Below are 17,245 nucleotides of genomic sequence, written 5' to 3'. Positions count from 1 at the left end.
AGTTAATTGTTTCAGTGTAGATTCTTTAGTATAGAAATTTGTTTAAATGGCTGAATAGTAGTTTTTGATATTTATAATACAAATTTGCTAGATCTGTTATTTTATTGGCTGCTAAATAGTGACAGAATTTGTAATAAAATATTAAATTTGTTAAGTTCTTTTTTAGAATCTAGTAGTATTAGATTATTTGCTGTAAAATTATTTTTGATAATAGGATTGATTGATTAAAAGATTTCTAGCTATATATATTGATGATTGTTGGAAATTTAAATTTATCAATTTAATTATATTTTACATAGATAAAATTATTTATAAAATAATTATATATATATTTAAATATTGCAAAATAATCAATATCTAGTGATTATAATAGATAGAATAAATATATAATATATAAATTAATTATTATGATTATCAAAAATGAATAACTGAAATTAATTTTATATATATAAATTTGTATATAGAATAAAATATTCTTCTAATCAATATTGATTAATATTAACAATAATTCAATTATCTATAATATTCTAGACAGATAACTATTTTCTGTATAAATATAAAATCTATTGAAAATTTTATTTTATCAAAATTATAGATATTCTCTGACTATATTGTTTTCGTTAATAATATTTTGTATAATTATAAATTACTGTCAAAATCAATTTCAGATTTTTATTTAGAATTTTTTGATAATTGTATTTTCGCAAAAATTGTATTCAGAATTTTAAACAACAATTAATAAAGAATAAATATCAATTCTTGTCTATAATACACAAAAATAGCTATCATATATAGTCAATAGATTATTAGTTATTTCTTTTACAGTAGTCAATCTAGATTCTATTCTATCTATATATATAGAGATTATTAATTCAGCAAGCAAATTCTTTTCAAATTGAATCAATTTATAATTATTTGAATATATATCAGTATATAAAATCCAGCTATGAAAATATATAAATAATATAGTATAGAGAATTTTGCATAGTTTAGCAACTGTATAAATAGAATTGATTCGGCTATTTTTGATATTGTTAACAATCAATAGAATTTTGTTCTTTTGATTGATAGAGTTCGACAAAGATTCAGTGCAAATTGATGATATAATAGATAGTTGAATGAGAAGGGATAGAATAAAGATATGATTTTGAGTAAGTTTAACCGCTCGGCCGGGAATTATATTATATTGATTATAAAGATTATATATTCTATCAATAAATATATATAGAAAAAAAATAGATTGTATTAAATATTTATTATATCTACTATATTTATTTGATATTGAATATTTTATAATATTTAAATATATCTAACATAATCCACGGCCGGTCGGGACACACAGCCGGTCGGGACACTCACCCCCATGATAAAAATTTAAAACATGATAAATCAACCAAAACGCGTCAATTCAACTCGATAATACGATTTTTATATAAAGTAATCCTATGGCCAATTTGGCCATATTCACTACAGATAGGCGGAGTCTGAATATTATATTATATATATTATAAATACTATAATATCGGCTATAGTATTGACAACAACTGCCGATGATGATATCATTAATTGCCACTATATGGCAATTCAGGTCAAATGACCATTCTATTCACCACCATCAAATTAACATAAATAAGGCCATCACCCCCGCCTAGATGATAAAAAACCATCTTCTCTATTTTATTTCAATCTTAACAATTTGAAAATTTCCTATTTGGGACTACTCCCTCTGCTATTAAGACTATTAGTCATCCCTACTACTAGTCTTCACAGGTTATGAGCCCGGATTGCTACTGCTAATCTACTATTTCCTATTTAGGCAATCGTGAAGTTATATCTACAATATATATCACGATATATATAGTGTGATATAGTTTTCCAGTTGAGGAACAATTACAGTTTCTCCGATATATCTCCGCTATTTATCCGATATTCTACCGGAAGGTTGAACTTTAAAATAAAGTTTAATCTTATCTAAAAGTTAATCTTATCTAAGGTTAAACTTATCTGAAAGTTAATCTTATCTGAGATCAAAACTTGATACTGTCAATAACTATTATTATATATATATATATATATATAATAATATATCAGCCTAATATTATATATATCTATATATATAATATTATATCACCTTTTATATATATATATATATCTATCGATATATATATTAATATGGCAACCCTACCTAAAATAGAGGTTACCAAATTGAGTGGCACTGACAACTATACCACTTGGGCTATTAGGGCATATGCTCTATTAGTTAAAGATGATCTAGGTTTTGATAATGTGCCAGCAAATGGTGAACTACCAGCTGATTTCAATTTGAATACAATACCGATAGCTAAAAACAAAAAGGCATTAGCTATCATAAAATTGTTATGTGAGGATAGTCCTTTATTGTATATAAAGGATGAAACAAATGCAATTAGAGCTTGGCAAACCCTAAGAGATATCTATAATCCAAAGGGTTTTACAACTGAATACCTCACATTGAAACAATTCTTTAATATTTCATTGGCCGATTACGACAGTATGGAGGCCTATCTGAATGAAATCAAGTTGCTAATCAATGATTTAATATCCAAAAATATTATACTACCTAATCAGGTTATAATAGCATGGGTATTGAACAGTTTGGATAACAATTATACTGCTTTCATTCAACATATTACACAATCATTACGTGATAATCCTGCTGCCTATACTTTTGATTCATTAGTTAAATGTTTGATTGATGAATCACGTGGCAAAGAAGTTGATACTATTAACAGTATTAACAAAAAGAATAACAACAAAAACCCTAGACCTAAAACCCTTAACCCTAAATCTTTTAGGGCTAATGGTAAATTCAGGCCAAATAGCAGAATATGGAAGAAGCAGCCCTATAAAGGTAAATTTTGCCAGAATTGCCATATGACTAATCATATGACAGATCAATGCTTTTATCTATATCCTGACAAACGTCCTTCCTGGTGGAATGACAGAACAAACAATACAAACAAAACAAAATATCCAAAATCCGAGTACAGTCTCGAAGATCAGAAAAGGAACCAGGCTATCATTAATACTATATTAAATGATAGCAGTCCTACTATTAATACTGGCCAAATAGGCCAATCAGGCCAATCAGGCCAATCAGATCAAACTGAGCCAGTTATTCAAAATGAAAACGAATTTGATATGGATATTGACAATATGTTGCTTGATATTGATGCTGAAGTAAGCACAATCTCAAATACTAATAACAAACAAATTGATATTAATAATAACAAAATATCAGATAATTTAATCTACCAAAATGGTGATTCTATTTATAAAATTGGTCCAATCTGTCAATTTGTTATTGATACGGCTGCTACTGTATCTGTTATTAGTGATATTAACTATTTTTATGCTAAAAAACCAACAAAACAAACTGTTCGTTGGGGCAAAATGCTAAATAAACAAATCAATATAAAAGGATCAATTGCTATATTAACAAACCAAAACTTTATATATATAATACATAATGTATTATACATGCCTGAATTAGGTATGAATATATTAAGCACTACTAAATTGAATAGTATTGCTATTTTTAAAGCCAACAGTGTATCTCTATTCAGAGACACTCGTTGCACAATAAGGGGTTATAAAACAAATTTATATTATACCAATACTAAAATATTATATCCTATATCTAATAACCCTAACAATGCTATTAATACTATACCAAATAAATTATTGTTATTAGATAATAATAATAATAATAATAATAATAATATCGGTAATAATACTGATATTAAGGATTGGCATAATAAATTAGGCCATCTAGGCCCTAAGCCATTATCCTATATTATAAAATATATATATAATAAAGATATACCATACAATATACTATATAATATATTATATGATTGTGATACTTGTTTAAAAGCCAAAGCCAAACGGTATATCAACAAACAATCAAATAACAATTTGATATATAAAATAGGTGAAAGAATACACTCTGATATTGGTGGCCCAATAAATCCACTCACCTATAATCATTACAAATACTATATAACATTTGTTGATAAAACATCAAGATATTTATTTGTCAGTTTACTAAAAAGCAAAAATGATGCTTTATTAGCATTCAAAAAGATTGCCATATTAATGAAAAATCAAACTGGTGTTAATATCAAAGAATTATTTACTGACAATGGCACTGAATATATCAATAAAATATTAAATGAATTTACTACCAAAAGGGGTATTATTCATTCAACAAGCCCTGCTTATACCAAAGAGCCAAATGGCCTAATTGAACGAATAAATCTTACTTTAATGAATAAAGTCAGGGCAATGCTGATAAATAGCAAATTACCTAGCTATTTATGGGGTGAGGCCTTACTGGCTGCTACATATATATATAATATAACACCCCATTCAGCATTAAAATTCAAAACACCGTTTGAATTATATTATAATATAAAACCCAGTATCAATATATATAATAATATCAAAACCTGGGGTTCACTTGCTTATTATACTATTAATCAACAGATTAATAAATTGAATAATAAACAGGAATCAGCTATATTAGTGGGTTATACTCACTTTGGCCACTATAAATTATATATACCAAATAAAAGAATAACAATAATAGTAAGAGATACTACTATTATTAATAACAAATTTTATGCTGATTCAATATCAAATAACAATAATAATAATAATAATAATAATAATTCAATAAATTTAGATCTAGATATTAAATCTAGAAAATCTAAATTAATAAATCAACAACCCTATATTAAAACTAGGGCACAGGTTGATGCTAAAATTGCAAGTGATCCAAATCATCAAATTGAAATTCATATACCAAAAGATACCAATAATATTAACACTATTTATACTACTACTGATAATAGTAGTGATAATAATAATAATAACAATAATAATGATAATAGTATAAAGCAATATATATATACTATATCTGATACTATTATTATTGATGATATTTGCCAGCCAATGGCTAAAAGCCCATTACCATTCATGTTAACAATAGCCAATCTTCAAGAGCCTAGCAATCTAAAAGATGCTATGAAGAGCCCTGATTGGCCATACTGGGAAAAGGCTTGTTTAGAAGAAAATACAGCCTTAGTCAATCAACATACCTGGGATATTGTTGACATACCATCCAATATTAAACCGATATCAGGCCGTTGGGTATTCAAGATGAAACCCATTATAAAAAGAATTAATAATAATAACAAAAGCTATATTACAAATAAAAATAACACTATTCGCTATAAAGCAAGATGGGTTATTCAGGGTTTCAATCAGAAATTAGGTATCGATTTCTTAGAGACCTTTTCATCAACATGCCGAACAGAAACCTGGCATATACTATTATTAATAGCCGTTAACAAAGGGCTATATATATGGCAATATGATGTTAAAAATGCGTTTTGCCATGCTAATATTGACACTGAAATTTATACAATACTACCAATTGGCCTATACAATAACAAACAATATAACAATAAATGTGCTAAACTAAATAAAGCACTATATGGCCTAAAACAATCCCCTCGTTTATGGAATAAATATCTAAAGAATATATTAAATGCTTTACAATTTAAAGTATTTATATATGATGAAGGGATTTATATTAATTCACAAGATGGCTGCATTATAATATGCCATGTGGATGATATTTTAATACTACACAAAGATTTGGTTTATATCAAAGAATTGGCCAATCAAATATCTAATACTATTCAATTAGATGAAATTGGCCAAATTACTACCTTTCTAGGTAATGATATTAATATAAACTATAAAACCAAACAACTAACAATATCACAAATCAATTATACCAATAAAATACTAAATAAATTTATTGATAATATTAGTGATATTGATAATAACAATAATAACAATAATAATATTGTTATTAATAACAAATTATATAAACCAACCAATCTACCTGGCAAACCTGGTGTTAAATACTATAAAAATATAACACAGGCCAGTAATATTGATATTAAAAACTACCAAAAACAAATTGGTTCGTTACTATATTTGGCATTAAAAACTAGGCCTGATATAACATTTGCTGTTATAAATTGTGCCCGTTTTATGTCAAATCCTGATTCACATCATTTTGATGCTTTAGCCAATATTTGGTGTTATCTCTTACACCATAGCAATTATGGCATTATCTATAATTGTAGTGGTGATAATTTATATATCAAGGGCTACTGTGATGCTGATTGGGGCAATGATCTTAATAATAGAAGATCTACTACTGGCTATCTATTCAGTTTATCAAATGATCTAGGAATAACAAATCCTATATCATGGAATAGCCAATTACAAACAACAGTTGCCCTCTCAACATGTGAATCAGAATATATGGCATTGAAAGAAGCTACCAAAGAAGCTATCTATTTGAACAATATGCTAAATCATTTTAATAATATACTAAAATTAGGCTATACTACTAATAGTATACCTATTATATTAGTGGATAATGAAAGTACCAAAAAACTGGCTGAAAATCCTGAATTCCACAAACGATCTAAGCATATTGATATTATATATCATTATACCAGAGATGCCATACAAAACAATATGATTAAAATTGTGCCAATACCAACAAAAGATAATATTGCCGATATTATAACAAAAAACACTACTAAAAATGTGTTTAATTTGTTATGCCCTAAAATAATATGGCAAATATAATATTCACTATAATCTTTATATTATATTATATTTTACTATATCTATAGTATTATATTATACTATAATAAACAAATAATATAAAATAAAGATTAAGGGGGGCTCTGAATATTATATTATATATATTATAAATACTATAATATCGGCTATAGTATTGACAACAACTGCCGATGATGATATCATTAATTGCCACTATATGGCAATTCAGGTCAAATGACCATTCTATTCACCACCATCAAATTAACATAAATAAGGCCATCACCCCCGCCTAGATGATAAAAAACCATCTTCTCTATTTTATTTCAATCTTAACAATTTGAAAATTTCCTATTTGGGACTACTCCCCTCTGCTATTAAGACTATTAGTCATCCCTACTACTAGTCTTCACATGAAAATTTCCTATTTGGGACTACTCCCCTCTGCTATTAAGACTATTAGTCATCCCTACTACTAGTCTTCACACGGAGCCCTTCTGGCTGGTTGAATCGGCTGATTAGGCAGATCGACCTGTTTATGTAATACTGCCCCATCAGCTTCTATAAGCTTATTTAGCTGTTGAACTAGCTGTAGGCCCTCTTCGATTGATAGACTCTCTTCGTGAGTGATCTGCTTAGTCGAACAAGTGCGCTTTTGGCATTTTTTTTTTCATTCGCTGCGCGAAGATTTGTATTATTCTGCGCTAGTAATGCAGTACTATATAATAATAGATAGGCATCTTTGATAATCTGATTTACCACACTGCTGACTGGGCTCGGAGAAGTATTTGACTGTTGATATAGTAGATTCTTTAGTAAGAAAGCTTGCTTTTGTAGTTGAGCAATAGTTCTAGATATTTTTGGTGTGAATTGGCTTGATCTGCTGCTTGGTCGGCTTGATAATGGTAAAGATATTCAGAGAGAGATATTAAGCTTAGAAAGCACTCTATCAGTATTAACTGGTACAATATCAGTAGCTGCAAAACTGTTTTGAACAATATTCGGCTGAAAAGCTTCTATTTTTGTATATAGATAGTCTACAAGAAAATCAAGTTTATTGATATAATTATAGCCGGTGCGGGTTAAATTATTTATAAAGTGACTATAGATATATTTTAATACTGCAAAATATCCAATATCAAGCAGTTGAAATAAATGAGATAAATATAGAGATATATAGAATAATATAATATTATTTTCGGCACAGATTCGATCGAATTGAGATATAAGATAGTTACTATATCCATTAAGAATCAATAGCCGAAATTGTTTTTGTATATATGAATTAGTATATAGAATAAAGAATTATTTATCTTGTATTGAATAATTTCTCTATTAAAATATTGAAAACAAAATAAATATTTATTCTATAATATAATTAGATTTTGATTATCTATACTATTATTGCTATTTGTATTCAAAATATTCTTATTATTGCTATTATAATTATTGCTATTATTGATACTGCTATTATTATTACTATTACTACTACTACTATCTCTGTCTCTATCTCTATTTTCTATCAAAATAGTAGTTGTTTATTGTTTATTACAAACAATTTTCTATTATTTTGTCTGTTTCTTTTTCTTTTGATATTTTTTCTCAGCGGCAGAAAATTATTTCAGATTTGCTTTCTATATATATTTACTACAAATATAAGACAGACTGACAGTTGTTGTAGAAACTATTGAGATATAACTAAATACTACAATTGCTGAAACAGAAATTATTACTAATATTGATATTACAATCTCTATAGTTGAACAAATTATAGAAATCAATCTAGAAACTGCTACTAATATAGCTTTTCACTGATAAGATATTGTCAGAGATATAGATATAGATATAACAATCTCAATACAAACTGAATATATTTTGTTATAAGAACTGAGACTAAATATTTTCCAAATAATATTTTTCAGAAATACTGATTTTTTGCTGATTTTTTATATCTATTGTCTTTTTGAAGAAAAAATCTCTTTGAATTTTTACTACAAAACCAATATAGATATATTCTATCTATATATAATAGAAAAAATATATCTAGAACAAAGAATTCATTTATACTTCTATATTACTCTTTGAAGAGTCTATAAATATATCTAGAACCAGACTCTCAAAGAGAGAAAAAATAGTTGTCACAGAATTCCTGACAAAGAATCTGAAGAATGATACAGTAAAGCTATAGAATTTATCTCTGTCGATGAAGCTACAGATTTTTACACTTCGAATCCGATTCGACACTGCTTCTTTCTCGAAGAAAATATATAAGAAAAAAGTTGAATAATTTTGCTTGTCTTATTCTGATTGCTTGAAGATTTTTCAAGAATCAGTCTCTTTGTATATTCTACTAAATAATTGAATTGATCTCCTGTTCTTCTTCTTCCATTATCCCCTCATCTAGTCAACAAGTGCTAGCTTGTACCTTAGTACCGTTACATATAAAAAGTAAGAATCTTATATACAATATCAGTCAGCAGAAATAATAGTAAAATCAATATAGAATTGAGTATATCAGAAAAAAAATATTTTCTATTCTAAATTGCAAACAGAAATTTTAAGAAATAAAAAAATTGAATAAGAAAACTGAATTTCTATTCTATATCAATATTGACATAAATCAGAAATAGTTTATTAAAGAATTGATAGATAGTAAATTGAATTGCTATACTATTATCAATAAAGTATTATTCAACAAATTTGTATTTTTATATATAAAATTGCTGAGAAATCTATTCTTAGATAATACAATTCAGAATCAAAGACAAATTATATATATAATATATTTTGATATAAATATCTATAGACACAAATAGTTCTATATATTTGTATATATTATTCTGGACCAGACAGAAGAGATTATACTAGAAAATTCTTGAAATCGAATATAAAATACAAAAGTTCAGCAAATCTAGAATATATCAATATTTTTACAAAAGATAGAACAAAAACAAAATACTAAAATAGAGTTCTAAAATTAATAGAATCTGCAAAATAAAAAGATTGTAGATTACTGAAATAAATATTATAAGATTCTACAATATTCTCTAAGATATTTTGAGAGATCTCTGATTGCAAATCAGTAAAATTATAATACATAATATTAAAGAAATATTTTAGCTGAAAATAATAATAGATCTGAAGAAAAAATTTCTGAAACAGTATTGACTATAGTTGGATATATTTAGTCAACAATTTGCTGATAAACTATTTCCAAATCAATCAGAAACAAATTATATTATTTAATTGAAACAGAACAAAAGAAACAAAATTACTTTACTATATAGTTCTCTTTATAAAATAAATCATAAAAACTTATTAGTATTACAAAAGATTTTAACAGAAATATTGAACAAGAATTTTATATAGATAAACAATTTGCCAGCTGTATTGTCAATAATTCTGATATAAAAATCTGGCAAAAGAATCTATTTCTGTATTTATTATCAAAAATTTAATAAATTAATAGTTAAAGGTCGCTATTCTCTACTACTAATTTATAAAATACTATAGAATATAGCAAAAACAAAATAATTTATCAAACTAAATACTATTGCAGTATTCTATAAAATTAGAATATAGTTAGACAAAGAATATAAAACAGTATTTTGAATATAATATAGTTTCTATATGTCACAGGAAAAAATCCTGTGTCAAATATACTTGTGCGCTACCTATACCTTATATATATATATAGTTTGGGAATATCGAAGCTCTCGCTTCGATATTGTGGTCTCTTTTGGCCGAGTGGTAATCTATAAACCCAAACAATAGAATCTACCCGTTACACTATAAATAAAATATAATATTCTTTGATTTTATTGAAATTCTGACAATCTTTTAGAGATATATTAACCAAATACTATATAAATATTTAGATATTTTTATATCTATATATATATATATATATAGATAATTTTATTATTTATTTGAATAGAATTCTAGTAGATTATTGATAAAAAATGTACAAAATATTTATAAAACTTCAATAAATCAATTTGTAATATAATATTAAAAAATCAGAATCCAAATAAATAGAAATTAAATATTCAGAGTATATTCTATATATAGAAAAAAATAATAATTGATTCAATAAAAATTACAACTATTGAATTATAGTCAATATCTATTATAATAAAGAAAATTCGGAGTTTTACTAATTTTATCAATTTCTATAAAATATTTATATCAGAGTTTGCAGATTTAGTAGAATTACTAATTGTTCTAATAAAGAAAAATACAGTTTTCCAATAGAACAAAATTTGCTAATATAGATTTAAAAAACCAAAGAATCTATTTATATCAATATTGATTTTTGTATACTTCAAAACTAGAAAAGAAATAGTAATAGAAACAGATATATCAAAATAGACTATAAAAAATATATTCTCTTAAACACAGAAAAATAAATCTTTAAAACTCTATATCTATCTCTTATAATAGTTATTTCCAGCAGAGACAAACTATAAAATATATAATAAAAAACTGTTCTCAATTACATTTAGAATTTCTATTTCTGTTATATAAAGTTGATAATAAGATTTATAATCTTAATATTTTTGATTCTATTGAATTTTGAATACAAATTGATACTAAAATAGAATAAAAAAAATCAATTTCTGTTTAAATTCTTTCTCAAAAAATCTAATATATTTCTTGTTTTCAATTGTTTTCTGAAATATTTTTTTCTGATATCTCTATTTTTTAAAAATTTATTTAAAAAAATTAAATATTTTATTTTGTTTTTATTAATCTTATTAGAATTTTCTATTATTAATTTAAAATTGATTTATTTTATTTATTCTCAAATCAAAATATTTGGACTAGTTATTCTATTCTGAACAATTTCTTCAGTATTGAATATCAATTCAATCTTGAATTCAGAGATTGAATCAGATTAGATACAAATTAAATACAATTTCTGTCAGATTATTAATATAATTTCAATAGAGATTTTAGAATCAGCAATAGAATTGTAACAGATTGAGAATATTATTATTATTCTTCTCAGATAGTCAAAAAAGAAAAATCAGAATTGTAACAATACTAAAATACAAACTAGCATTTATTGACTAGATAAAAAAACAATAGAAAAAGAAAAACAGAAAATCAATTCAGTCATTTAGTAGAATATACAAAGAGACTGATTCTTGAAGAATCTTCAAGCAATTAGAATAATATAAGCAAAGTTATTCAATCTTTTTCTTATATATCTTCTTCGAGAAAGAAACAGTATTGAATCAGATTCGAAGTATAAAGATCAGTAGCTTCATCGAAAGAGATAAGTTCTATAGTTTCACTGTATCATTCTTCAGATCCTTTGTCAGGGATCCTGTGACAATAACAAATCTAGATCAAAATCTTTATAAATTTTATTATCAGTTTATCAATAGCAAAAAAACTCCAAAACAAACTATCTAATAATAACAGATAGATTTATAAAGAATATTATTTTTATTGAAATAAATTTTATTATATCGAATATAATTACTAATATATTTCTATATTGTAACGGGTAGGTACTATTGTTTGGGTTTATAGATTACCACTCGGCCAAAAGAGACCACAATATCGAAGCGAGAGCTTCGATATTCCCAAACTACATATATATAAGGTATAGGTAATGCACAAGTATATTCGACACAGGATTTTCCTGTGACAAAATGAGCCGGTCTTTCAAAAATTCCGCTCATGAGCCGCTCATTGCCCAGGTCTACTCGAAACAATATCTAGAAAAATTATATTCTGAGATGAACTTTTGATGTTCGAAGAATAGGTAAGAACTTCTTTTGGTACGGAATGTCCTTGAGGATCAATGTATCCACTATCATTGCCAAAGATAATTATCATCAACATTATTACTGTTTACGGGGGCTCTGATCTTCTTTCCGAAGTAGAATAAAAAAAAATCTTCGACGAGAATGATCTGTCAATCCGGTTAAATCTTATCCCTCGGCTCTGTATTAGAAATCCACTTGTTTTGTGGTTCAAGGATCTGTCTACAGCTCATGAAAGTCATTAGAGATTCAAATCCAGTGTCTTATTATGAGAATATCTATCTCTACTCAGAAAATGACCACGCCAGTTCAAGTTTGCGCAGAAAGTTCAAGATCCATGAAAAAGATAGTCCAAATAATATCATATATATTCGCACGCCGGTCCCTTGTTACTTCGATCTTATCTTATTTCTTTCTATACTACAATATATTCTAATTCCCGAGGTACTAATAGCTACTTGTTATATAAAATTTGAGACTTATCAAAAAATCAACCCTAAAGATATCGAGGAGTGAACTAATCCAGCCAGATACTAGCTGGGGTGAAGAATTTGCAAAAGCTCGTGAAGCAGTATAGTATTATGTTGAGTCTTTCATGAAATATTAGTTATGGAGGTAACATTATAATGCTAATCATCAGGATACTCGTCTCTCATATTACTAACAAATACTCGCTCTGTACTGTCCCATCTTTTGAAATGCTTACCCGCAATACTCGTCAGACCTGATGGTAGATCCTCGAATTCAGGCAGAATGAGCTGTATATTTTCCTCGGCAACATATCGAACACTTCGATCTTCCACTAGGACATGGTAAAAGCTCTGGTGACGGCCAGCCTGTAACCGATCGATACCCATTCGTCTCATCCACTGCTCTCCAGTTTTGCATTCCGAATCCCACCCGGTGATAATAGCTCGGTAGTTATAGCGGCGATGCTTGAAGACCTGTCCCACTTTGTACTGGACATTCCTGGTTTCTTCGGCCCGACGGTGAATCTGCTTGGGAATTTCATCCACGGCTCTCATAACGTGAAGACGCTCGAGTATATGTTCGTGCTCCAAAAGACCATCGAAAAGAGGCGCAATATATTGCTCCACCAAGAATATATCAGAAGGGAAATCAGTCGCAAACAGCTCCATCAATATTGATAATTGGGGCACTAGATCTATCGGCCTCGAATCAGCCGACAGTAGCATTGTTGACCATGAAGCCGCATATTTTGCGCTCACATCGTCCACCGAACCAGAGTAGATTGAGTTTTCAATATTTCTGCCACATCTCAGGACAACCTCGCGGGGACGAGATTCGCCAAGGAACACATTCCGTTCTCTCTCTGGTGCGCCAAAAAATATTAGTTGTTCTCGCAGGTCCGAAACTGGTGTCTCTCTCGCCCCTCGGAAGGGATCAAGATACATAGGCAGACCCGGCTCTACGCCGGGTGTGTGATTTCCGTCCATATCAAAACCAGACTGCGGATAAATAATGACATGGACATGAAATGGGAATCCGCAAGGTCGTGCATCGAGTCCAAGTTGCTTGGCAACGTAACAATATATAGCCGCCGATATCAATGGCAAGGAGTTATGCTCTGAACTGTCCAAAGCGATACCCAGGAAATTGTGTTCCAGGCAATGGTACTCACGGCCTGGTTCAATGCCCGTAAGTCTATTAGCTCGCAGCCAGGACGCCAGTTCCAAAGCTTTTTCACGAGGAGTGAGATTGTTATGGTCTGGATGAGAGGCAGTGAATTGATGTACCACCCGGGTCATGGCTAGCTCGAGCTATATCGCTAAGGTCAGTAAAAGGAAATGGACCATCTTTTTTTTCTCATAGACAGGACGCACCTCGTCAAAATCCCCGTATCCGCTCTCCGGGATGAAAAGATCAAATGCACCCAAGGCACGTTCAAGAGGAACTGATTCACCACGCCTCAATCTATCCCATTCCGGTACGGCGATACTTCGGTGAAGACAAGTCAAAAGAGCATTGGCATAATATCTATCATGATAAGGTGTAAGGGCGTGGAATAAACCAGTGATGATAAGATTTTCTTCAAACAATACCTTCTTGCAAGATGGTCATGTCCCTCCTGTACTTGAATATTCCGCAACAATGTATCTTTTGCATCGTAACCAAACCCAATCACGCTTCTAAATTTCTCGATCCGTCCTGCTTGTCTGGCGAGAATACTATCAAGAAGCTCCGCAACAGTACCATCAATCTCATATCTCAATATAAACAGCGCTTTCCAATCCACAGATGATGCCGGAAGTAGAACTTTGTGTGAAATATTATGCTTGCGATCCCAAAACCTGTAGTATGTCCGACAATAATGCCGCCATAGCAAAGGTTCCCTTGTCACATCTCCGAATCGGCGACTGGTTTGTTGAAGAGCTGCTGCAGAGCGAGGATCGGAATGGCTTAATATCGAGTGAAGGATCTCTTCCGGCAGATGACTGAGTGATAGAATCATCCCTGTGAAAAATCGCGGAAGACCGCGAATGACGTTGGAGAGAATAGAGCCCCGCTATTAGGTGCTTCCACGACGATATTCGATGAAGAAGGAGCTGAGGTCGATCCAGAGTGTACTTGGACAGAAATGTATAATCCTTTTCTCAAGCTGTGTCTTGTTATCAATCATCGGTGAGCAAAATCAACGCCAGCGTTGGAGCTCTTTTCGGGGATGATTTCGTTTCGTCACCGCGCGGAGAGGAAAGAAACGAGAAGGCGGGGAACAAACGCCAAGCATTTTTTTTCCTCCGCATCAACGCGTCTTTTTTTTCTCTCAACTTCTTTTTATTCCCACATGGACAAGAAAGAGAGAAAGAAGGTGGGATAACAGGGTTGAGAATTGAGTCTGTTTGTTTCTGGAGGATGAAGTGAAGAATACTTTTGTTCTCTACAATTTGATCTTGAGAATTTTCTCTACGATCTTCATTCTTCGACATGGGTCAATCCCAGTCAAAATCAGGCTCAAACAGCCAGGAGCAACAAAGTGAACGAAAGACCGACTATTACGAACTTTTAGGTCTATCAAGGACAGCAACTGATGATGAGTAAGCTAGTGATCTGTTTGATCCCTTACCACGTGTGTGCATGGAACAGAGCGTGTGTATGTCTGACATTCTGCAGGATTAAAAAAGCATACAGAAAAAAGGCTCTTGAACTACACCCAGATCGAAATTATGGCAACGTTGACGAAGCCACCCGACTCTTCGCCGAAGTTCAATCTGCCTATGAAGTTCTAGCTGATCCTCAAGAGCGAGCTTGGTACGATTCTCATAGCGACGCATTTCTAGGGACTACCGATGGCTCGGGGGGGGCCCAACATTCCTATAATATACGAATTACGACGGCAGAGGATGTTCTCAAGGTCTTTTCGAAATTCAGTCCTCGGATGGAATTTTCCGATTCGTCGTCGGGTTTTTATGGTGGTCTTCAGGAACAGTTCACACAGTTGGCTCTTGAGGAACGATTAGCTTGCGAGTGGGAGAATCAAGAGGTGGTGGATTTCCCACCCTTTGGATCTAAAGACAGTGATTTCGAGATGGTTGTGCGTCCATTCTACGCGGTATGGAGTGGGTTCTCTACCAGAAAGTCGTTCGCATGGAAGGATACCTACAGGTTATCCGAAGCACCTGATCGTCGAGTCCGACGACTTATGGAAAAGGAAAATAGGCGTCTTCGAGAAGAAGCAATTCGAGGTTTCAATGATGCAGTTCGGTCTTTGGTAGCATTTATCAAAAAGCGTGACCCTCGATACCAGGCAAATGCCCTGAATGAAGCTCAGCGCCAGGAGTCTCTTCGTCAGTCAGTGGCAGCTCAACAAGCTAGGTCACGAGCTATGAACAATGCAAAGATGCGCGAGCATGTTCTTCCAGAATGGGCGAGGTCCGAGGAAGTTGCAGCTAGCGATGAAGAGAGTTCCGCAAGTGAAGTCGAGAGTTTCGAATGTGTGGCTTGTCATAAGAGTTTCAAAAGTCAAAATCAATATGATGCTCATGAAAAAAGCAAAAAACACATTAAAGCTGTGAAAAAATTATGTCGAGAAATGCGCTTGGAGGATGTCGAGCTTGATTTAGATTCTCCAGCTGCACAAGATACTCCCGATCCCCTCGATGAGGAATCTACCCCGGATCTACCAGCGGATGAAGACGTTGATATCGATATTGACACCAAAGAGGCTAGCAAGCCCCAGCACATCCAATCTCCCGAGGCTTCTGACTCAGACGAAGATACCAAAGTCGCTCCACCTGAGCAAGAGATATCTGATTCAGACGACCATGATGACGATTATGCAACAAGGGAATCAGTCGAAACCAGACTCGGCTCGGACTTCAGTCCTAGACAGGATCCCATCACACCATTAAGCGAACAGCTATCTTCTACAACCCTCGAAGAGAAACCAGAGGCACCTCCAATTGGAAAGGCCAAACAAAAGCGAGCCAAGAAGGAAGCTAAAGCTCAAAACGCCAGTCAATCGGGTTCGGTTTGTTCAGGATGCAATGCCAACTTCCCTTCAAAGACGAAGTTATTCGCCCATCTCCAGGGGAAACCCAAGTCATGCCCAATTAAAATCGACTAAAAAAGGTCGACGATAGAGGATTCCAGCAGTCGTCTGTGTTTCCAAGTCGTCTCTACTTTATGTGTCTCCGATATCCCATTACGCATTTACATTTCCAATAGAATCTACTATATGATATCCAACGAATCAACCAGTGAACAGAATAGACATGTTTCAATGGATTCAATATCTCGATTGAATTGTTACTTCACTC

The 17,245-nt window shown here is 30.9% G+C and overlaps 2 protein-coding genes across 2 annotated transcripts; one reads left to right on the top strand and one right to left on the bottom strand.

The window, feature by feature from the left end:
- Window positions 1–13,096: 13,096 nt before the first annotated feature.
- Window positions 13,097–14,940, bottom strand: N7469_000581 (uncharacterized protein; the record flags this gene model as incomplete). The annotated part of the gene is made up of 3 exons (XM_056639501.1): window positions 13,097–14,248; window positions 14,312–14,465; window positions 14,531–14,940. The coding sequence occupies 3 exons, from the start codon at window positions 14,938–14,940 to the stop codon at window positions 13,097–13,099; spliced, it is 1,716 nt and encodes a 571-aa protein (XP_056505258.1).
- Window positions 14,941–15,413: 473 nt separating this feature from the next.
- On the top strand, window positions 15,414–17,052 carry N7469_000580 (putative C2H2 finger domain protein; the record flags this gene model as incomplete). Its single annotated transcript, XM_056639500.1, has 2 exons — window positions 15,414–15,523; window positions 15,600–17,052. The coding sequence occupies 2 exons, from the start codon at window positions 15,414–15,416 to the stop codon at window positions 17,050–17,052; spliced, it is 1,563 nt and encodes a 520-aa protein (XP_056505257.1).
- Window positions 17,053–17,245: the final 193 nt, after the last annotated feature.

Source organism: Penicillium citrinum (assembly GCF_028827155.1).
Source record: "Penicillium citrinum strain IBT 23319 chromosome Unknown utg000001l:1.0-4955037.0:1.0-4956770.0, whole genome shotgun sequence".
Classification (NCBI taxonomy): domain Eukaryota; kingdom Fungi; phylum Ascomycota; class Eurotiomycetes; order Eurotiales; family Aspergillaceae; genus Penicillium; species Penicillium citrinum.
The sequence above is the reverse complement of the archived record's forward strand: the minus strand, read 5'-3'. Positions and strand labels throughout refer to the sequence as shown.